The sequence below is a fragment of the Acomys minous genome, assembly GCF_964271855.1.
Source record: "Acomys minous genome assembly, chromosome: 19".
Lineage (NCBI taxonomy): Eukaryota > Metazoa > Chordata > Mammalia > Rodentia > Muridae > Acomys > Acomys minous.
This window is the reverse complement of record NC_140499.1, coordinates 31,459,172-31,482,990: the sequence shown is the minus strand read 5'-3', so window position 1 is coordinate 31,482,990 and position 23,819 is coordinate 31,459,172. Positions and strand designations below refer to the sequence as shown.

Here is a 23,819-nt window from a genome sequence, read left to right as displayed (position 1 = left end):
TATTTAAATAATAAAAGTAAATTAATAAGTTTTAGAGAAATAAAGTCAATTAAATAAGAGTTAGGTATACAACCATGCACCACATCCTCAGATCTGACCATTTTTTTCAAATTATAGCACTAAAGACAGATTTTATATTTGTTTATAATTGAATTTTATAATTCAGAAAACAAATTATAATTTGTTTGCTGAAGCAAAGCTAATTTTAAATTGCTAGTAATTCAAAACTGATCAAATTTAGTAGTTAAAGTAAATCAAAAGAATGACTTTACCAAATCTTTTCTTTCTTTTTTAAAGTATTTATTAAACATTTTTACATATACATTTATATTATTAAATGCAAATTCATAAAGACTTTAAGAAGTCTTAACTGTAAAATTCACAGAATTAAATTTTTTAATGCTACTTCATTTCTCTGCATGTACGTATAACCCTCTATTTCTGCACTAAATCTTTAGGCCGTTTCTTCTTACATGAGTAGGGACTGTACAGAAGCACAAGCACAAGGATTCACTTTGCATCTCCCCTCTGGAGAGCCTGGCACCTGCACCCTTTCAGTGCCACGCACTGAAGCCAGAGACAGCATCCCTGCCCTCCATCCTCACTTGTCACCGCAGGATATCCCACAGCTTAATTTAAATAAGCACAGCAAGACTAGGCTATCAGTCTAGACAGAGCCCCAGAGATCAGTCACTAGACAGATCTATCAAATATGAAATCCCATTTGTGCCTCATACAATACATATAATAACACAAAGTAATGTGAAAGGAATATGAAAACAAGAACTTATTATCATCATCATATACACAAGTGTACTTTAAATTGCGGAAACTAAAAATTACTACTACAAAAAGAATGTGTACATGACCAGGCTTCTCCATTTCTTGAAGTACTATCACAGAGAACTTAAACTCTTACGTAGTTTTTTTAATACTGTCTTTTCAGCTAATGTCAGTCAACAAAACTACAGAGGCTTCCTTCATATGTTAGTAATAAAGGGACTGAATCCTCCTGCAACATCAGAGAAGGGACAGGAAGCAGAATTTCATTTCTCTGTCCCCATTGGCCTACAGTTCCACTAGGCGGCAGTCTGTTGGCAGGAAAACAAGCTTGCCCTACAAAGGCACAGGCAGGAACTTTCCAAGTTCTGTGAGCTCCATGCAGCTTCTGTGCATATTCAAATCAATTTGCCCTGCTGCTGCTGCTGCTGCTGCTGTCTCTTTTGAAAACCATTTAGTGAAAATCCAAGACTCTTAGCTTCCTGACCATACAAAAACAAAGTAAAGTTGACTTGGCTGGATCAGGACAGCTTGTCACCCTCTGATCTGCAGAGACTGGAGCCAATGTACAAAACCCTATTCATTTAAGAGAAAACAGCAAAAGAGAATATATCATAACCCCTGCCCTCAAAGAGATTAAAATTAAAGAGGATGCAGACAAGAAGTAGATTTAGTTGTTTTCCTTAAAAGCCAGTCACTAGTAGTACAATCAGGTATGCTGGAAGAGTTGTACATCACAGGTCTCAAAGCACCTTAGGCACTACAAACCCTGCTTTACTCTGGCTTTAAAATACCAGGAGGAAGAAAAAGAAAACACAAATTACAGAAAAAACAAGCATTCTTGAGATTTCAACCCTTTGTCTTCTCTACCTAGAATCTAGTGTCACCTGTTCCAACACAGACACACAAATGAAGAAACATTCTCAGGTTATGACGACACAGCCTCCCGTGTATGACCCACCTTCTCTGTCATGGACCTCTCAACATCGCAACCAGATTGAGGTTCTTTTGTTTTTTTTTAGTTTTGGTTTCTTTTTGTTTTTGTTTTGGGGGGTTGTTTTGGAGACAGGGTTTCACTGTGTAGCTCTGACTGTCTTGAAACTCATGTTATAGACCAGGCAGGCCTTGAACCCAAGAGATTCACCTGCCTCTGCTTCCTCAGAGCTGAGATTAAAACTGTGCACCTCTACTCGCAGCCAGATTGAGATTTTTACAGGATAATCTTGGGAGGCTTTTTGTCCTGGGACAGCCCAGACCTGTGTTTACATATGAGACACATAACCTGACCCCAGGATATCACATAACCTCATCCTATTTTTAACTTTTAAAATATCATTAAATTATGTCTTAAATAATTTTCATACTATATTTAATAATTAAATCTAAATTATACGAATATAAATTAAATTAAGAGTTACATAAAATTAATAAAACCTTTCAAACGAAAAATTGCATGTTTCTACCAAATGGCCATTATTTATATCACAGTGAGAGACCATATTGTAAAATACATTTAAGAAATTTAAAACTTACATCATTTGTGTTAACATGCCAAGCCATGTCACCATAGGATACCAACTGGCCATTAACATAACAACGGATCTCACTGTTTCTCCATCGATTGTAGATGTGGACGATGCTGATCATGTACCACTGCAATACAACAACTAAGATGTCAAAGGTCATGTGCAGTTACTACTGTTCAAATGCAGTCAGAGCCCTTGCACTTCCCTACAAGAAATCTCAAGGACTTTACATCTCATGTCCCTTCCTCCCATTTCTTATGTCCCTGGTGAAGGAACAGGCCAGGCAGCTCCCAGCTCCCAACACTGATACAGAGGAGGAGAAGCAGTAGCTGCTTATAAACTGATGAGAAGGCACACAACATTTGAAGACGGTCACAAAAAAGTCACTGTAAACAGTGCTGAAGTGTAAGTGCCTGGCAAAAGTGGCTGCAGAGAAGCCTGTAAAGCTTCAAGGAAGAAGCTAAAAGAGCATGAATTAGACAAACGCAGTCAGTAAAGGAGGGAGGGGCGTTAACGTAGGGCACTGATGGAAGAAGCACTGAAACAGAAAACTAGTTTTCCATGACATCTAATATTTCACTTACTAGATTGGTACCATTAACTTAATTAATGAAACATGATGATCAGGTCTAGAGTTTTGAAGAAAGTTTACTTTGAGTCATAAGTATAATAAATAATAAGATATATGAATAAATCAATATAATTTTTATATTACTCTCTAGATAAACATTATATTAATGTATTCATATACATGTACATATATATATTTAGATTAACTGGATAAATTAATCTCAGATATGTTATATTTAATTTTCTGTTTTTGGAAAACTGACACCAACCATATATACTATGGCCTACATTCAATTTTAGATCCAAAAATTGATATATGTAATAGTACACAACAAGAAATAAGGAAAATACATATATTGATACTAGAAATTCCTGAGGTACATATTGCAACTTAAAAAATACAAATGAGAAATAAGAAAAAGTACAACATATGTACACAAATATTCTAGGAGTCATGCACTGAACACGTTCTATCAATGAGGTGAAGTGCTGATGGTTACACTCATTTTTACAAGGTCAGACCCTCTTAAGTGTGTAGGCAGACAAACAAAAGATTTAGTGTGCGTGCCTTTTTAGAAAAGGCTAGTAACCCACTTAGTGAGGTGTATAGCTTTCTCTAATTGAAGCGTAATAACAATTTAATTATCATATCTACTGGAAAATTAAATTGTAAAAATTTTAAATATATTTTTCTATAATTATAAAGAACAGTAAAGTCAAATAACTATGATTTTTATTTTCAAGATTTATTAGAATCTTTTCAGAAAAAATGTTTTGAATCTGCCTCATTCCCTGGGCCCTACTCACAAGACCCTTTGTAATCACTGCATTTAAAATGCTTAAAGAACAGGAGTGCAATACTCCTTCACTGCTGGTGGGAAGGCAAACTTATACAGCCACTTTGGAAATCTATCTGGTGCTATCTCAGAAAACTGGGAACAGGGCTTCCTCAAGACCCAGCTATTCCACTCCTTGGAATATACCCAGAAGATGCTCCAGCACACAACAAGAACATATGCTCAACCATGTTCACAGCAGCCTTATTCATAATAGCCAGAACATGGAAACAGCCTAAGTGTCCATCAGTAGAAGAATGGATAAAGAAACTGTGGTACATGTACACTATGGAACACTAATCAGCTACTAAAAACAAGGAATTCCCGAAATTTGTGGACAAATGAATCGAACTAGATAGGGTCATAATGAGTGAGTTAACCCAGAAAAAGAAAGTCTCAAATGGTATACACTCACTCATAATTGGACACTAGCCCAAGGGGCATGTCCTATAGAAGTCTTCACTTATCAGGAAATTGAGATAGATGTGAGAACTTTATATTGGGACTCTAGGTGAGAGAAATATTGGAGAATGGGGTAATAGAAGGATCCAGAGGGTCCTAGAAACCTACAACAACAACATTATGATGGGTGGATCTGAACCCAGGTGTTCTGCTCAAACTATGGCACCAACCAAGGACAATACGTGCAGTAAACTTTGAACCCCTACCCAGATCTAGCCAATGGACAGGACATTCTCCACAGTTGAGTGGAGAGCAGGGACTGACTTTCACACTAACTCCTGTGCCCCATATTTGACCATGCCCCCTTGATGGGGAGGCCTGGTGGCACTCAGAGGAAGGATGACAGGCTACCAAAAGGAGACTTGATACCCTATGATCATATACAGGGAAAGGAAGTCCCCCTCAGGCACATAGGGGAGGGGAATAGGGGGAAAGCGAGAAGGAGGAAGGAATGGAAGGAAACAAGGAATAGGATAACAATTGAGATGTAATATAAATAAATTAATAAAAAAACAGAATAAGAACGAGTGACTCAGCAACTTTACTATTAGGCGTGAACTCAAAAGGAATTAAAATTATAGATGTAACAACAACAACAACAAAGAACAGGAATGTATTTTCATGTGTAAAAAGGAAAAAATAAATTAAACGAGAACAAGTAGATTAAACTGCTTTTACTTGACCCATAAGTTAAGAACGACTTATCTAGATTGATGAAACATGTCTTTAGAAAGCAAAAGCCTTTTTTATTTGTTAAAGTCATATTTTTTTCTTTTTTGTTTTTCCTGCGTGTATGTCTGTGGGAGGATGTCAATCCTATAGAACTTCAGTTACAGACAGTTGTGAGCAGCCATGTGGGTGCTGTGAATTAAACCCAGGTGCTCTGGAAAAACATCCAGTACTCTTAATCTCCCCGGCCCCTGTTTAAGTAGTATTTTATATAGCTACTCAAAATATTTCAGTCTACTGCATTCAATACTCTGCCAGGCATCTGAGAAAATAAAAAATAAATCCATCATATTAATTCTCAACAATCAATAAATGGGCATACAAATGAATAACGATGTTTTGACTAAAATAATTTTTAAAAGAGAGGTATTAATTACATCTGAAAATAATATATATCAAAGAAGAAAGGTAAGAGTGAAGCTCTTTCATACAGTGCTTGCCTAGCATGCATGCATGCATCTTGCATGCAATACATGCAAAGTGGTTGGATCCTCAACGACAGAGGAGAGGGAGAAGTAGGGACTCGGGGAGGAATTGAGAGGGAACCAAGAAAAATACTGCACAGAATGTTGCGTGAAGTGGAACATTCTGACAGGATGTGATCTGATGACCTGGATAAATGTAATTCATTCAGAGCATAGGGCACATGGATAAAAATTTCAATTTATTTTGTAGATACTGAAAGTTAAATCGTTAGCTTAAGCAAATGCATATAATCAGGAATGTGAGTCTAGTATTAGTATACAGAATAGTTTAGAAAAACACTTCATTTAAAATAAAAAGAAAGCAATACGAAGACATTAAACAACAAATAATGAAATTTATGGAAATAGATGCATTTCAAAGATATAATATATAGTACTAGAAAATTAACCAAAAAGATATTGAAAAATGCCTCAATTACTATAAAGATGGCAGATTTCTAAGCCAGAAGACTTTAGCACATGTGTGGATATAGACTGGAGAGAGGCAACTCAGTATTTTATATTCTGAGAGCTGGGAGTGGAAAAACACTCAAGTGTCAACATCTCACAGATGGTGAAAAGCCAAGAAAGAGAGCACTGAAGAATAAGAGTAGAAAAAGTTATAAAACTACTGTCCTTCCTCTGAGTGCCACCAGGTCTCCAGAGACTTGATACCCTATGAACATATACAGGGGGAGGTAATCCCCCTCAGGAACAGTCATAGGGGAGGGGAATAAGGGGAAAATGGGAGGGGGGGAAGAATGGGAGGATACAAGGGATGGGATAACCATTGAGATGTAACAAGAACAAATTAATAAAGGAGAAAAAAAAGTTATAAAACTAAGTAAAAAAAATCCCCGCAGAAAGACATAAGTGCAAAACAGTGAGATGTTTCTTGTTCTGCCCATGTCATATCCCTAGCTCTTGTAGGCATGTTACTTGGTCAACATTCAGCCTGGACGTCCTAGAAGAATGCCACAAATTAAATCAGACTTAGAGAATGAGCAAGTGTGAGAGTAACAACATAAGAGATCAAAGGATCTCTCTCAAAAGACAAAAATCAGCCATAAAGGTAAGAAGAAATTACAGGACAGAGAAAAGCAACGATCAGGAGAAAGTGCAATTATATTACAGATGTGAGGGCTGCAAAGCCCTGGGACAAGGTGGGTGGCAGCTGACAGGATTCCCAGGGGAAGGATCCACTCCGCCCTACCTTGCGTGGCTGGAAATCATACTTCACACAGTGCTGGAAACCTTTTCCTTTGGACTTCAGAGATGTGACTATCAAACAGTTGCCAACAAAATGAGCAGAGTAACCAACTCCTTTGCTAGTACGAAAGCTGTATTAATACAAGAGTATAAAAACTTTGGTTAAAAGAAATACACCAATGCCTACTAAAGCCTTACACAATAAAACTTAATTCTGTGTATAGCCATAGTTAACACATTGGCCAAATAGAAACTAAAGCATAAGATTTACAATAGCTAAAATAGTACAAAATTTAACTCAAAAAATAATAGGCCATGGAAACTCTACATATTTCCATGTAAAATACCAGACATAAAACAAATTAATGATCAAAATGTCTACTAAGAAGACTTCATCCTCTGTGAAAGACCAACTCCACTTAGCACATACAAAACTCACTTCAGTATAGTTCATGTTGTCAGTAACAACTTGGTCTCTAGTGTACTATGCTTATCAAAAGACCTTACCCAAAAAGAGCTGACTTTTATAATAATGTGACCAACCAAATATATATAGTAAATAGTAACATATATATGTAAATATAAAAATACTCACATGGTTACTATTACTAAACAATCTTATTTTGTTATTTCTTGGAATGGCTACTGTTATTTTAACCCCTATGTGAATTATGCTTATAAAAATTAAAGACAAAGTAGATAAACCCTAATGGGAATTGAAGTCTTACCTCCTACATCAGTCACTAGAAACCCTATGCTCCCTCTAACAGACATATCTTTGATGCTTATATTCCAAGTCGAAGAGAAAATAAAAATGTGAATACAATAACAGAGTCATTAGTAAATAGATAAGTATTAGCTATATGAGCTTTATCGTACAGGTGTATAACTTAAAAAATCAAGTGCATAAAGGGAAAAGTTCTAAAAATTAGCATATTACTTACCAATAAAGATAAGGTTTATCCTTATCAACATTAATGTTATTTAATGGATCCATACGAAACCAAGTGTTGAGTGTGAAGCCATTCTGATAAGGCCACTTTGCAATAGGAGGCAACGCAATTGCCTGTAAGAAAATGAAAAAGAGAAACTATCAATTAAATGAAATACAAGGTCACTGTGGTCAAATTTTCCTTCCCCCCAAAAACCAACTACCGAAATAAACTATTAATTCACTTAAATAACTTCTCCATGCTGTTGGTTGAAGCATATAGTGAAGTGACTGTTTCCAGATTGCCGAGCATGCTCCAGATGGTTCTCCAAAGCCATGCTCTAGGAGCCACAATATAGATACACGTGACTGACAAACATGCCACAGCATTTTCTGCTTCTAACAATTTTGCTAGTTTTTAGTAGTATTTCATTTTCTTAATGGAGCTGAAATAGTTATGGCTGAAAAAAAATCTGTCCTAAAGAGTGTTCATGAAGCCCGAAAGAAGATCTAAAGCACCGTGATGCACACATAACAAGTAAACAGGCTTGGTGGTACATGTCCTTCAGCCCAGGTCAGAAAAGCTGAGGCAGAAGGCAGTCAGGGCTGCATAACAAGATTGGCCCCAACCCCGTACTCAACAACAGCAAAAGAACCATAAACACATAGCATATGATTTTATCGTTTTATTCATAAGGCAATCTAGAAAGGACACACTAATGAAACATTAAATAATATTCACATAACAGAGAGATAAATAAAACATGCATGTATTTAAAACTTACCGCAGCACTACACCCAGGGAAATTGAAAAATGTATCAGGACCATGTCTTTGTGGCATCTGATTAAGAACTGACAATAATTTTACCGCATGCCTTGGCTTAAAAAAAAAATCAAAGAAATACTCATTATACAAAGTTAGCAATAATACCTAATATATCACTTTTAATAAATGGGCTGTTTGGTAACTAGTAAGAAAATTACATTTAAATGATTTGCTAAATGGCTTAAGAAGGAAGTAGGTATCATTAACAATTCAAAGATATGGCTCTCCAGTGAAAACCTCTTGGACATTAAGTAGTAATGGACTGGTACTGAAGACTGCCCCCTCTGACCACAACTTACCCAGATCCCACTCTCTCCTCGAAGCATACTGAATAAAAGCTTCAGCTCCTTGACAGTGATGCTGTAGCTTGCAAGAACCCCCAGCATGTCCACTAGAAGGTCTACAGAGGAGAATAAAGTTACTCTCCATTCTAGGCAGGAGCTCGTCTGTCGAGGTGCTACATTTTTGAAGGTGTAGAAGTTACTAAATGTTACTTCTACTTACAAATCTAATATCCCTCAGCACCTTCATTCATGCCTATTCTGATTCATGATACAAACACAGAGATTTGTAACAAGTAGAAAAGGGGAGGTAAAAATATTCAAAGGTACGAAGACCTAGCATTGCATACTGGCTATTTTAGAATGAACGCTGGCAGTTGACCAATAACACATGGTAGTGAATCATATAGTTCTTGGGTAATTAACAATTTTAAGCATTTACTCCACATGGGACACTATTCCAAGTGTTATGTATGTACTACTATCAGAAACCCTCTAAATCAGACATGAGTTTTTAAATACCATCATCATCTCCTTCTAAATAGGATAAATTATGGACCATATTACTTAGTCACATTGCCCAAAAATGTATGCACAGCAAACAGCAGAGTCAAGCGTCAAACCCATGCAGTATGAATGGTTCCAGGCCACTCACTAATCTAAAAGTGGGTCTAATTTGAACATAATGCTGATGAATTTCATTATGCTAATGTGAATGCTTTAGAATGTGTAGTGCACATAACTCACCAAATAATGAGAAAAATTAATCTTGTATCTGATAACTTTCTTTACACATTATGATTAATATTTGTCTCAATATTTGCTGTAAGGAATTAAACATCGAGATATTGATACATCTTCTCAGATTCCAAAGTGCTTATGTCATACAGAAGGTAATACAAATACACAGACATATACTTACACACACACACACACACACACACACATATATATAAACTTTTCACCAATTAATATAAGAGGGTAGATTAGGATATACAGAAATGATAAATTATTACCAATTACAATAAGAGGGAAGATTAGGGTAGACAGGATGATTCATTTTTGTTATAAAATCTATGTTGTCAAATGCCACAGGTTAAGGATTGGAATTTGCAAAATTATACTATTTATGTAGTTCAAAATATGTTTATCATGAGCAATGAGTAATTCGTCATATTTACTTTTTAGCACAGTGAGTATGCAATCTCTATGGTAAAATTTAGACAATGAGTATGGCATTTTAAAGAAATCTTTAAACGAAACAAGATATCTCATTAATTAAATATTAAAAATGAAAATGTTAGTCCATAAAAATCAAGATTCTTCCTTACAGAAAATTCTATATAAAAATCAAAAAGCTTTAAAGCCAGAACCTTTTAGCCAAAATAGCTATTACTAACAATTTCTTAAATATTTACATAAAAGTATTTTGTAAAAAAATAAACTTTGTATTTGCAATTATGAGGAAGAATGAGACAAAATTTGTATTGAGTTACTTTAAAAATTTTTAATATATTGTATATTATAATTTGTAGATAATTCCTAACTAATCAGTTTAATTTTGTACCTTTACAACAACAAAAATTTGAAGGAGGAAAAATTACTGTTATAAATTTTTTATCAATTTATTACAATCATTTAACCACATTTTAGTGATGAAATTACTAGCTTTAGAGTACCTCTGTGACCTTAACACTACAGCACTCAAAGATGGGAATTTAATAAAATGTTGGCACTCATTCAAGCTTTCAGTAAAGTATCCAAATTTTAATTTCTCCATATAAGTAGTTAAGCAGCATGGTGTTTTTGTTTTTATTTTCAAGACACTCATTCCCTGTTCGCATATTCTTCAGCTACAAGATCCTTTAGAAAGAAAATGCTACAGAGAATTAAAGAACTTGACATATGACAGAAAATGCTTAGCATGCCCTCACTGCTTCCTTTCTCTGTTGTTTTGTTTTGCTTTTCTTTTTTGAGACGGGGTTTCTTAGTGTAGTCTTGGCTGTCCTCAACCCACTTTGTAGTCCAGGCTAGCCTCAAACAACAAGAGATCCTCCTGCCTCTGCCTCCCCCACTGCTGGGATGACAGGCGTGTTCCACAGGGCAGGGCACTCATTGCTTTCTTATCTAATTCTCAGGAGTTAGGTTCCAGTAACTACTATAAACCACTATGCATATTCTAGGTACTCCTCTAAAACTGTTCTGTAAAGTAGTAGCCACTTTCTTTAAGAAAAGCAGGCAAAAACCAACCAAACAAAACCAGGTATTTATCCCAGCTGACAGGACTGAAACATCACATGATAATCTACATGGTATATACTGCTGTACTATACATACGTACACTCAGACACTTACACAAACTCCTGTAAAGTAACTTGAAACACTGACAGTACTACAAGCTTAATCTCATTTTTAATCATGTTAGCTATTCATCCAAAACCATGTTCAACAAATATGTGCCACTTTGGAAGCAATTAAACACAATCTCAAAATAGTAAGAAAACCATTTTCAAAATGTATTCAAATTTTAAATCCATTCTTGTTAACCTTATTTTTCATTTCCTTCTTTCTTAATGTTTTACTCTGAATATTTAAAATTTAAAGTCTATAAATGAAAGCATTAAAAAATTCTCTGTGTTCTATGTGTACAGGTAAAGACTAAATATGTTGTACAGTCAAATTAGCACTTTGAAAATTGTGGAAATATTATGTCAAAATAAATCTAAGCTAAACATTTGTTTTTTAAAAAAGCAAAAACACAAACAAAAAAACCAAATAAACAAAAGAGCCCACATATTTTCAAGCTTCACTTATTTCTTAGAAATAACTGCTGTTCTAGAATAATCAGTCAAAACATTTCTATTACAACATATTAACCATAGAGAACAGTCACCTTGCAGGGTGATAAGTTTGGTACCATCAAATCCAAGATTCCAAGGTTATTATTTCAAATAGTATATAATAATAAAAAATAATCCTTCTCAGACATTTTGCATTCTACTTCACAATATGTATTATAGTGGCTTGAATGAGACTGGCCCCACTCACATATTTAAATACTTGACCTCTAGTTGGCAAAATTGTTTTGGAACAGTTAGGAGGCATGGCTTTGTTGGAAGAAGTGTGTGAGTTGAGGCTAGCCTCTGATGTGAAAATGACAATGACAGCTCAGTTGTTCCTGCTGCCATGCTTTCGCTCTCCCATCTCCCATCATCGACCCTAACCTCTGAAACTGTAAGCCCAAGAAAACACTTTTTTCATAAGTTCCCTTGGTTGTGCTGATCACATCAATAAAAAATTCTAAGATTCAATTTAACAGAAAAGCATCTCCCAAAAAATATGAAGGTAAAAATAGGTACTTAGAAAAGTACCTGCTGATTCTTCAGGTTCCATGGGCAACAGACTGAGAGGCATGGAGCGGGAGTGACTTGGCAAATGGCTAATATTTTAAATGTTATAGTTTAGTTACATGTAAAATAAAAATATTGTTTATTTTTCTGATAATTTTCTACTGTACTAACTCCATCCTAGCAAGGTTTCTCTAAAACTTAGGAGAGGAAAATCTAGTAATTATGTTTCCATAGTACTATTTTGTTTTATCTTCTAGTCCATGCATTTTCATAAGCATAAGAGACAATTAATTTGCCCATACATTCCTATTTGTTTATTTTAAATCAGGGCACTTTCTGCAAATCAGTTTTCACTGTAGAATGTAAAGAAGTACATGGAACCTTATAAATATTTAAATCTTATTTTTTTATGAGGCCATGCCATACCTGCGATCATGTCATCTACGGCACTCATTTTCAGCAATACTTGCTCAATTAGCCCCACTTCTGTGCTGGTCTGTAAATTTCGAACACTTTTCCGTAGGATGGCTGTAAACATGCTCCATATTTCCGCTTGACATGTTACATCACAGTGCTCCAAAAGCTCCGTCATGCATGTTATGCTCTCAGCATCCTGGATAATAAAGTTCATCTCCAAATCGAACTCCCCACCAACCAGCTGAAAGTAAACAGGAAAAAAAAGTAAATAGAAACGAAATGCGAGGTTATTTCCAACATTAACAAAAAACAATGCCATACAGTGAAGTATCAAGGAAGCATGGAGAGTAAAAATATACTAAGTCATTTGCAAAAAGCAAATTTTGGTCAAAGTCTAAGAGTTACAAATATAAGAAATAAAAGAGGAAAATACTGATCTATTTTTAACAGAGGTGAAAATAAAACCATAAATTCAAATCTAGAGAAACAAATTATAGCAAATAATTATGGAGGGTAGGAATTCAAGGCAAATTCCCTTTTAAAAAGATCAGAAAAGATACTTTATCTAAGAACAAGTATTAAGGCAAAATTCACTTATTTTTATATTACTGAACTTATAGGGAAAAGAGAGATGTAATAATGAGGTAGCTTGGTTCAGTTTTCACATGGAAAATTAAGATTATAAAACTGATGCAAGAACAGCTTACAGTCAGTATTGAAACATTAAAGAATGATTTCTACAGAGAAATATGTAAGGCCTTATAATTTTCTTCTAAACCATAAAAGTTAGAAAAGGATTTACTGTCAACTTTATGATTTGTGGCAAGTGACTTAAAAGTTGCTACTGTTTCCACAAACATGGTACTTGAAAGACTATTATCAGCCCCACTAAAAATGCATAGTAATAGGTGAATATAGAGAATAAAATTTTATGTCATGCTTATTCTCTGTTGGTTAAATCATGTGACTTGCTACTATGGTGGTTTAAATAAGAAGGCCCCATATGTTTATAAACTTGAATATTTGGGGGGTAGTACTATTTGAAAGCATTAGGAGCTGTGGCCTTGTTAGAGAAAGTATGTCACTGGGTGTTGGCACTGAGATTCTAAAAGCCCAGGCCAGGCCCAATGGTCCTCTCTTCTTGTTGCCTGTGGATTCAGATGTAGAACTCTCAAGCTACTGCTCCAGCACAATGTCTACCTGCATGCTGCCATGTTCTCTGCCACGATGACCATGGGCTAACCCTCTAAAACTGTAAGCCAGCCCGAATGAAATGAGTTCCACTGTAAGAGTTGCTGTGGCCATGGTGTCTCTTCACAGCAATAGAACTCTGACTAAAACAATTATATTCAGCTGGAAGCAGTATTCTTATTCTACAATGATAAACTGGATATCCTTCCAATCTACAGAATGAAAGATTTAAGAAAAGTGACTACTTATTTTTAACATGATATATTTGAATACTCATTCACATACTCATCCATTAACTTCAATACTCATTCATTCGATAAGCATTTTATGTGCTGTTTTAGGAACTATTATATACTGGTGAACAAGGAAAAGTTCACACAGTAACTGTGGTAAATTCCAGAAGGTGTGTGCATGTATACACTGTATCTTATTCAAAACTAGCAGGCCCATAAAACATATAAAGTATAAAGGCTGGCTTAAAACAAGGATAACTGTAAAGCAAATGCAAAGGAATCAAAATTAGGAACAGACAGCAAGTAAAACTCAAGTTAAGAAACACATTTCCTACAATTGGAAAACAGCCCCAAATTCAGACATTGTTGGCAGGGCAAATGATGATGGTGCCATGTCACCTATCATGGCATCAACGTTCCTTAGCTACTTTATATCATCTACAAGTCTATGTTATCGTATTTACTTTAGAGACAAAGAATCTTAAGCACAGAGTTAAAAAACTTGAAGACAGTCGTAATATAGGCAGGTGCCCCAGCGTCCAACCGCAAGAAGTCTGTCTTCATGAGAGTTTATATAAACAATAAAGTCTCACTGGGAATATTCTAAGTCTTGCAAAATTAAACATATTTCTCAAAAATTTATGTTCAATGAACATTTTTAACTTATGATTAAAAATTCAACTTCAAGTAACAAGCCTAAATTTTGACCTCAGCATCTACATACAAGTGAACACACATGAATATGTTCCCATTCCTACCCTCGCCCACCTACATACATAGCACAGCGGCAGGCGCAGTCCGCATTACCTTAAGATCTGTTATTAGAAGAGCTGGAACAACCCTAACTTTCCATTTAAAATATAGACTCATCTGACCCACTATGGCTGAAGACTCCCAAAACTGAGCCAGTTGGTTTTAGCCAATGCAGTAGACTATGTCATGATACTATCTTCTTAAGCTTCCAACCAACACAGTATATGTGCCATGACATTCTATCTTCTTAAATGTCTATCAAACTCAACTATCATCACCCCATACAACGGAAGAACACCTATGTATTCATTAATGTATGTTAAATAATCTGAGTCATCACTGCATTAGGCTGTTCTCTAGTCATGAACAACTCATAAGAAGTTTTCCATCTCACTGATATAAAAATTTACTGATGAAACTAACAACAGATACAAAGCTGCACCTATGACCCTGTGTATAAAACTGTAGAAGCACACAGTACAACATAAAAATGAAAAGGACAGCAATGCATTTAACAGCAATCTGTTAAATCAGCTTAAAAGACTATAGCATAGTCTGGTATAAATTCCTTAAGTATATAAATAAATGAAGTAAGTAAATACAAATGAATGACTCACATGAAAAAAGTCTTCTTTAAACAGAACAAATGCCCACAATTCTAGCGACTATGCTCTGGTACATGAAGTCTAAGTTTCCATCTTTCATAGTTGATAGCATAACATCCTTCTGTGCATCATTTAATTACAACAAAGTTCCACAATTTCTTGGTCCAAATAGAAAAGACACCCTCAGAGATACTGCAGAGTGTGTGTCAATTTCATCTGGAGAAAGCTAGTCTTTCTAACTTGTAAGGTGATTGTTAACACAGTTACGTTCAAGAGACTCTTGTAGGAAACTATCTTCCTAAATTTACAAAATACTCATGCCTCTATTTAAAAAGAGGTCCAATAGTTGTCAGCAGCTAAACCTCATAAGCAAAATGGTCAGAAAGTGAAGACAAGTGAATTAAACATAACCTGGTCAAACATAATTGGCAAATTCAGGTTTCTTATTTAGATAGAAAAAAACCTTTAGTATAAAGTCAGAGGTGTTGATGTGAGGGCTGAAGTTATGTTTTAAGTTTAAATTACAGTGCTTAAGAAATCTATAAATCAAAAATTGTTCTAATCTGTAAGCCCCACTTGCCTGAGGACAGATAACTTCCGGGAATGCTGGGAACTGTTGTTCATGTAAGATATCAAGCCACATGTTGTGTTTTTACTTCTATAAATGAGGTTGGGTGCCCTAACTGTACAGACTGTGCTTGATCACTGGCAGGTACACAAGCAGGAACTATGTCAGGACATATGTTTGCCCCTAGTTGGATGAAGACGGGAAGCACATAGCCTGTGGGGATTTGTCTTTATAAGTACTTGATAATTCAGTCATTCTCTGGATCCTACGTATGGGTCTGGCCAGTGTCCATCATCCTGGCCAGTAGTTAATAAAACTTGCTTATAATTTGGCTCAAAAATTGTAATAGTGGTCTTATTCTCACCTAGTAGGATTAACAGTAGACTTACTAACCAAAAGAGAGAGAGAGAGACAGAGAGAGAGAGAGAGAGAGAGAGAGAGAGAGAAAAGAAGAAGAAGAAGAAGAAGAAGAAGAAGAAGAAGAAGAAGAAGGAAGAAGAGGAGGAGGAGGAGAGGAAGGAAGGAAGGAAGGAAGGAAGGAAGGAAGGAAGGAAGGAAGATGGCACCAGTAACTACGAAAAAAGATTGTAAGAAATGACATTTCTAGAGACAGCAAACCACCAAAAAAAAAAAAAAAAAAAATCACCGGGGAAGTAGAAATTATCTAGTAGTTTCCGGGAGTTTGTTTAGCCTAGCCTAAACTGGACTTGAACTCAAACCCTCCTGACGCAGGCTGTGAGTGCTGGAAGTACAGGCATGAGCCACCACATCCACCTAGGAAGTAGATTTCAAAAGTTCAATTACAAGAGAATCCGCAGTTCTTTTAAAAAGAGATAAAATCATAGAAAACATTTTTGAAAGGCAAAGGATATCACACAAGAAAAGTCTAAGCCCTAGGTCATATCCCCAGCACTGGGAAACAAACAAAATCTCAAAGGTGCTGCAAATCCCGGTACCATGGATGAAATTGACCAGCAAGTCCCTGAGACTGAGGATTCACAGGGTACTGCTTTGGCACTCTGTTCTCACAGGAAAGTCTGTTCTTTCCCTACAGGCCTTGCCCCACTCAAGAGTCAGTCAAGTGAAGTAATTTTAAAAAAAACTTTAGATAAGTTTTGTAATGACAAAACCTTATTTACATATCAAAGTTTATTGATAAAACATCTAGGAAAATACATTGTATTATTAGAGAATTAAGAATTATAATTACTAATTTTTATTTAAATTTATTTTTTAAATTTATTTACTTTACATCTCTATTTATGCACCCTCCCTCCTCTCCTCCCAGTCCCACCCTTCCTTCCCTCTTTCCTCCAATGCCCCTCAGCCAGTTCTCAGAGAGAGGAAGCCCTCCCCCCCTACCAACTGACTCCAGCCTATCAAGTCTCATCAGGACAGCCTGGATCCTCTTCCTCTGTGGCCTGGTAAGGAACCCCACCAGGGGGAAATGATCAAAGAGCAGGCAACAAAGTCCATGGCAGAGGCAGCCCCTGCTCCCCTTACTGGGGGACCCATATGGAGATGTGTTTATTGGCTACATTTGAGCAGGGAGACACTCTAAGTATCTTACTTATAAGGTTTATAGAATTATAAACTAATGGAATAATACAAGATAACTCAGTATTACTCGTATCAAAAGGAACAATAATAAACCAGTAGAAATTCATTGCAATTCATTTATTACAATGACTTCTAAAATGATAACATTGTTACTTAATTACCAGTTTGTTACTCAGATTCACTCACCTTCCTGTTCCTAGATACTAACATTTTAAAACCATATAGAATGGCCAAGAAGCATTTAAAGAAATGCTCAATGTCCTTACGTTATCGGGGAAATGCAAATCAAAACGACTCTGAGATTCCATGTTACACCTGTCAGAATGGCTAAGATCAGAAACTTAAGTGACAGCACATGTTGGCAATGATGTGCAGAAAGGAGAACACTTCTTCATTGCTGGTGGGAGTGCAAATTTGTACAATCACTTTGGAAATCAATCTTGTACTTTCTCAGAAAACTGGGAATGGTTATACCACTCCTAGGCATACACTTGAAAGATGCTCCACAATACAAGGATATTTGTTCAACTATGTTCATAGCACCTTTATTCATAATAGCTAGAATCTGAAAAAAACTTGGATGTCCCTCAACTGAAGTATGCATGCAGAAATTGTGGTACATTTCCACATAGAGTACTACTCAGCTATCAAAAACAAGGAAATCATGAAACTTGCAGGCAAATGGATGGAACTAAAAAAGATCATCCTGAGTGAGGTAACCCAGACCCAGAAAGAGATGCATGGTTTAGTAGCCCCACATAGATGTCCTCTGAGAGACTCCACCCAGCAGGGGATCAGGACAGATGCTGGGACTCTGGGCTGAGAGTAGTATGAAACAGTGGGGGGGTGGAAGGACCCAGGGGGTGTCAGGAGCTCTACAAGGAGACCATCAAGGCAGGGATATCTGGATGGGGAGGGTGCCCAACCCGGGCTACGCAAATTATGTGCCAACCAAGGACAATGCATGCAGAGAACCTAGACCCGCTGTTCAGATGTGGAAGATGGACAGCTCATTCTCCATGTTGGGGGCAGGGAGGGGAGCAGGGACAGCCTCTCATATAAACTCTAGTGACTGAGAAATGATTACTTCCTCTTGGCAGGGTAGGCTTGTGAGCACACAGAGGAAGGGGATATAGACTATCCTGATAAGACCTGATGGGCTGTGGTTAAATGGTGGTAGAGGGGGCCCCTCCCTGCCTCAGAGGACTAGGGGAGGGAAATGGGGTTAAAGAGGGAGGGAGTGTGGGGGAAGATATGAGGACAACAATTGGGATGTAATGTGAATAAATTATAGGAAAATTTAAAAGTAAAATGAAATGTGCATAATAACAATTTTTAAAAGTATAAAGGAAGGTTTATTGGATGCAGCTCTTGGGAGGGTTCAATGGTCCCAGGAAACAAGGTCAGGGAAGTCACCATAGGGAGGGAGACAGAGGAAGGGAAAGAGAAGAAAAGCATGTGCATGCAGAGAAAGAGAAAATACAAAGAGGGGGAGGGAACAAAAACATCTGGATTATTATATAAGGAAGCCCAGCACCTGGGATGGAAAGTTCAGGGCAGCGGGTGGGGTATGCTAGCCATGCCCTGTAACAGGTAGGGACTGAGGGATGCTGGGAGAACCTGGAGGACAGGTCCATTTTGGTCTGTTAAATATGCACCTCAGCTGCTTGTCCCAGGTCTGAAACCCAACAGTTGTCACTTTCAACAGTGAATTACTCACATAACCCAAGTTACTCAATGAATTACTCAATAACTCAAGTTTAAAAAATTATAACATAGCCAGGTGTGATGTCGCGTGCTTGTAATTCCAGCCCTCAAGGGAGCAAAGGCAAGTGGATCTCTGTGAGATCTAGGCCAGCCTAGTTTACAAAGCAAGTCCAGGACAGCCAAGGCTACACACATAGAAACCTTGTCTGGAAAAATAAAGAAAAGAAAAGAAAAGAAGAGAGGAGAGGAGAGGAGAGGAGAGGAGAGGAGAGGAGAGGAGAGGAGAAAAAAAAGAAAAAGGAAGTTTTCATTTTAAGCTTCTGTATCTGAAGTGAGTTTTCTCAGCTTCCACCCCAACTCAACATTACAAATCAAAAATCAGAACTGCCAAGGGTACACAGAGAAACCATGTATCTAAACAAAACAAAAACAAAAAAGAAAAGTAACATTTTTAAGGCTGCAGAGATCATTACAGAACAAAAGATAATTTTGCTATACCTCTGTCATATTCTTTCTTCTACTACTAAGGTTTCATATGAAACAAAATTGATCTTAACTTAGGAAGGTGTGTTATTTAGGGTTACTATTGTAACTGATACACCAGGACCAAAAGCAACTTGGAGAAGAAAGGATTTATTTCACTCACAGTTCTAGATAACTGTTCACCATCAAAAGTAGTAAGGAGGAACTAAAGCAGGGCAGGCATCTGGAGGCAAGAGCTGATGCAGGGACAATCCAGGGGGACTACATTCTGGTTTGCCCCCTATGGCTGGCTCAGCCTACTTTCTTATAGAAACCAGGACCAGGGGCCCAGGGGTGGCCTCACTCACAATGCATACCCTGCCCCTATCAATCACTAATTAAGAAAAGGCCCTGTTACAGGCTTGCCTACAGCCTGATCTTATGGAGATATTTTCTCAAGTGATGTTCCCTCCTCTCAGTCTAGCTTGTGTCAAGTTAACATAAAACTAGTCAACAGAAAAGGACAAAGTTCTCCATTAAATCTGCTAAATATATTCAAAATGTTACACACAACTGTCAGTTGTTAAAATCAGACTTAACTCTTTTCACTTTCAGTTCCAATTTTCAAATTAAATCAGTTTGTAACATATTGCTTTGAAAAAGTAAGTTAGTGAGTGAACACACACACACACACACACACACACACACACACACACACACACACAGTGGCATACTCAGTACTGTACTACACCCCAAAAAAGCTACACACACACACACACACACACACACACACACACACACACATACACACAGTGGCATACTCAGTACTGTACTACACCCCAAAAAAGCTACACACACACACACACACACACACATACACACACACAGTGGCATACTCAGTACTGTACTACACCCCAAAAAAGCTAGCAAAATAATAACTATCAACTCTCAGAGACTTTTACATTCTAGTAACAACCAAATAAAGAAGCCACTGCTCTTGTTACCAACACTGCTAAACATTAAAAAATGTGCCTCCTATCACACCATTCCCTGTAGCCTATACTGGCAACAATCATAAGGACTCAGGGTAAGAGCTGCTAGTTCCTGAAGCAGCTATGCCACCCCTATTCACAAAGACCTTTGTGAATATCCATCTGTTTGACAACTGCAAGAAAGACACAAAGAATCCCCTTTTGTTTCCACTACTGCAGCTTTCCAAGGCTAGCTGACTGCTGATACCAACATCTGGAGGTAAAAGGACTGGCTGTAGCAGCATGGAACAAGAGGTATCATTTGTGACAAGAAAGAAAATATTCAAGTGCAGAAAGGAGACTTGTGGGGTTATAAAGTCTTTTTAATGCTCACAGCAACTCAAGGGAACTAAGCAAGCCATAAACATGCCCAGGGCAGTAGCACACTCAAAAAAGAAGTAGTAATGCTCAAAGCTTTGACCTCCAGTTAGTCCTTAGGCTCTACAAGATGCAGAACCATTCCCTGGGACAGAGTATTTTAATTTCCTTCTGGTTTCCTTTTTAAAGTTTTATTTCTAGGCATTTACAGTAACTGTCAAACTACAAGCCAATGAAACAGAATTCAATGGTCACAAGCAAAAGGGAATGCAAACCTTTAAAACATTTAGGAGAGTCACTATAAAAACAAAATAAAAGAGGGAGGAGGCCCCCTTTGTCAGAAAGCTAGGGGAAGGGAATAGAGGAAAAGAGGGAGGGAAGGGGGAACCGGAAGATACAAGTGAGGGGATAGTTATCAGGATGTAATCTGAATAAATTATTTTTAAAGGAAAGAAAGCAACAACATAAAAAACAAAAGCAAAAAGATCCGCAAAAAGGAACACAGGTAGGGCTCATATCAAATATTTCTATGCTATACTTTTAAAAAATGAACTATTCTTGAAACTGAAGAATGATGGCTCAGAATGATGTGAAGCCCTGAGTCTGATTCCCAGCAGTATAAAAGGACTTGTAAGTTAAGCTTCTTAAAAGTCTAAAGCCAGAGCAAATCCAAGATGGCAACACTAACCATACACCTCCTCTGATCATCAGGACAACCAGGATGGCACAGGGACCTAAAGACCAAACTACGAACTACAGCAGATTCCAAGGTGAGAGGGATTCCCATTGTGTGAAGCATGGGTGGGTCTGACCCCTGGCCACCCATTGAAAACCCACAACAAAGTCCCACTGTAGCCGCCATCTTGAGAAAAACTGAGACTCCCATGCAGCTTTGTGCTCTCTCCACCATGGGACACAGAGCAGACAGGCAGAGCTAAATCCCAGGGCAGGCCACAATTCAAATTAGTTGCCATCCCGAAAAGACTGCAGGGCATCTAAGCAGCTTTGCACTTGGACCTCCCTCTCCCTGCCCCCCAGCTGCTTACCAGCCTAGCCCATCTGGGTGACAGAGCAGATAGGCAGAGCCCTGCCATTTCAAAAAGATCCACGGAGTACCCAAGCGGCTTTGGGCTCAGATCTCTCTCAGACCCTTCAGTCCTATAACACCTAAGAAAATAGAGGAAGTCATCAAAAGTCTCCAAAACAACAACAACAACAACAACAACAAAAAGCCCAGGACCAGATGGATTCAGTGCAGAATTCTACGGGACATTCAGAGAAAAGCTAATACCAATTCTCTTCAAAGTATTCCACAAAATAGAACCAAAAGAATATTACCAAACTCATCCTATGAGACCACAGTCACCTTGATACCTAAACCACAGAAAGACTCAACAAAGAAAGAATTTCAGACCAATTTCTCTTAGAACAATGATGCAAAAATACTCAATAAAATACTCACAAACCAAATCCAAGAACACATCAAAAATATCATTCATCATGACCAAGTAGGCTTCGTCTTAGACATGGAGGGGTGGTTTAATATATGGAAATCCATCAATGTAATTCATTATATAAACAAACTGAAATAAAAACCCACATGACCATCTCCTTAGATGCCGAAAAAAGCATTTGACAAAATCCAATACGCATTAATCTTAAAAGTCCTGAAGTGAGCAGGAATACAAGACACATACCTAAACACAGTAAAGGCAATCACACTGCATGAAACTGAAGTAAAAATGGATTAAAAACCTCAACATAAAACCAGACACACTAAATCTGTTAGAAGAAAAAAATGAGAAAAGGCATTGAGCTCATTGACAAAGAAGACAACTTACTGAAAAGAACACCAAGAGCTCAGTCTCTAAGATCAACACTTAGTAAATGGGACCTCATGAAAAGCTTCTGTAAGGCAAAGGACACTGACAACAGGACAAAACAACAGCCTACTGACTGGGAGAAGATCTTCACCAACCCTACATCCAACAAAGGGCTAATATCCAAAATATATAAAGAACTCAAGAAATTAAACACCACCAAACAAATTAACTCAATTAAAAAGTGGATACACAGCTACACAGAGAATTCTCAACAGAGGAATATCGGATGTCTGAGAAACACTTAAAGAAATGCTCAACATCCCTAGTCATCAGGGAAATGAAAATCAAAATTACTCTGAGATCCTTACACCTGTTCAAATGGCTAAGATGACAACACATGCTAGCCAGGATGTGGAAAAAGGGGAACACTCCTCCACTGCCGGTGGGAGTGCAAACTTGTACATTCATTCTGGAAATCAATATGGTACTTTCTCAGAAAATTAGGAATAGTTCTACCTCAAGACCCAGCCATACCAATCCTGGACATATACCCTAAAAATGTTCCACCATACAACAAGGACATTTGCTCAACTATGTTCCATGCAGCTTTAGTCGTAATAGTCAGAATATGGAAAAAACCTAGATGTCCCTCAACTGAAGAATGGATAAAGAAACTGTGGTACATTTCCACAATGGAACACTACTCAGCCATTAAAAAAACAAGACCTTTAAATTTGCAGGCAAATGGATGGAACTAGAAAAGATCATCCTGAGTAAGGTAACACAGACCCAGAAAGACTCGCATGGTATATACTCACTCATAAGCAGATATTAGACACATAATACAGGATAACCACACTACAATGCAGAGACTCATGCACCAAACAAGGACAGTATATGATGTGGACCTAGATCCTCTACTCAGATGTAGTAGATAGGCAAAACAGTCTCCTTGTGGGTCCCCCAATATGAGGAGTAGAGACTACTTCTGGCATGGACTCTGGACCCCCAACGATGATCAATGTCGCCTGACAGGGTGGCCATGTGAGGCCACAGAGGAAGAGGTAGTACAGATGAGACTTGATAGGCTGAGGTCAGATGTTAGGGAAGGAAGGCTCCTCTTTCTGAGGACTGGAGGAGGGGAGAGGGGATGAGGGAGGGAGGAGAGACTGGGAGGCTATTAGGA

The 23,819-nt window shown here is 37.4% G+C and overlaps 1 protein-coding gene across 3 annotated transcripts in view; it reads right to left on the bottom strand.

Annotated features, from left to right (window-relative positions):
* The window catches only part of NBEA (neurobeachin), a 545,308-nt gene that overhangs the window by 452,719 nt on the left and 68,770 nt on the right, over window positions 1–23,819 (bottom strand). For all 3 annotated transcript variants that reach the window (XM_084768707.1, XM_084768708.1, XM_084768709.1), the window contains exons 2-7: window positions 12,392–12,623; window positions 8,634–8,734; window positions 8,293–8,388; window positions 7,521–7,642; window positions 6,581–6,707; window positions 2,314–2,433 (exon numbers count right to left, since the gene is read on the bottom strand). In XM_084768707.1, coding sequence (XP_084624833.1) covers window positions 2,314–2,433; window positions 6,581–6,707; window positions 7,521–7,642; window positions 8,293–8,388; window positions 8,634–8,734; window positions 12,392–12,623 — 798 coding nt within the window. The remainder of the gene's footprint in view (window positions 1–2,313; window positions 2,434–6,580; window positions 6,708–7,520; window positions 7,643–8,292; window positions 8,389–8,633; window positions 8,735–12,391; window positions 12,624–23,819) is intronic.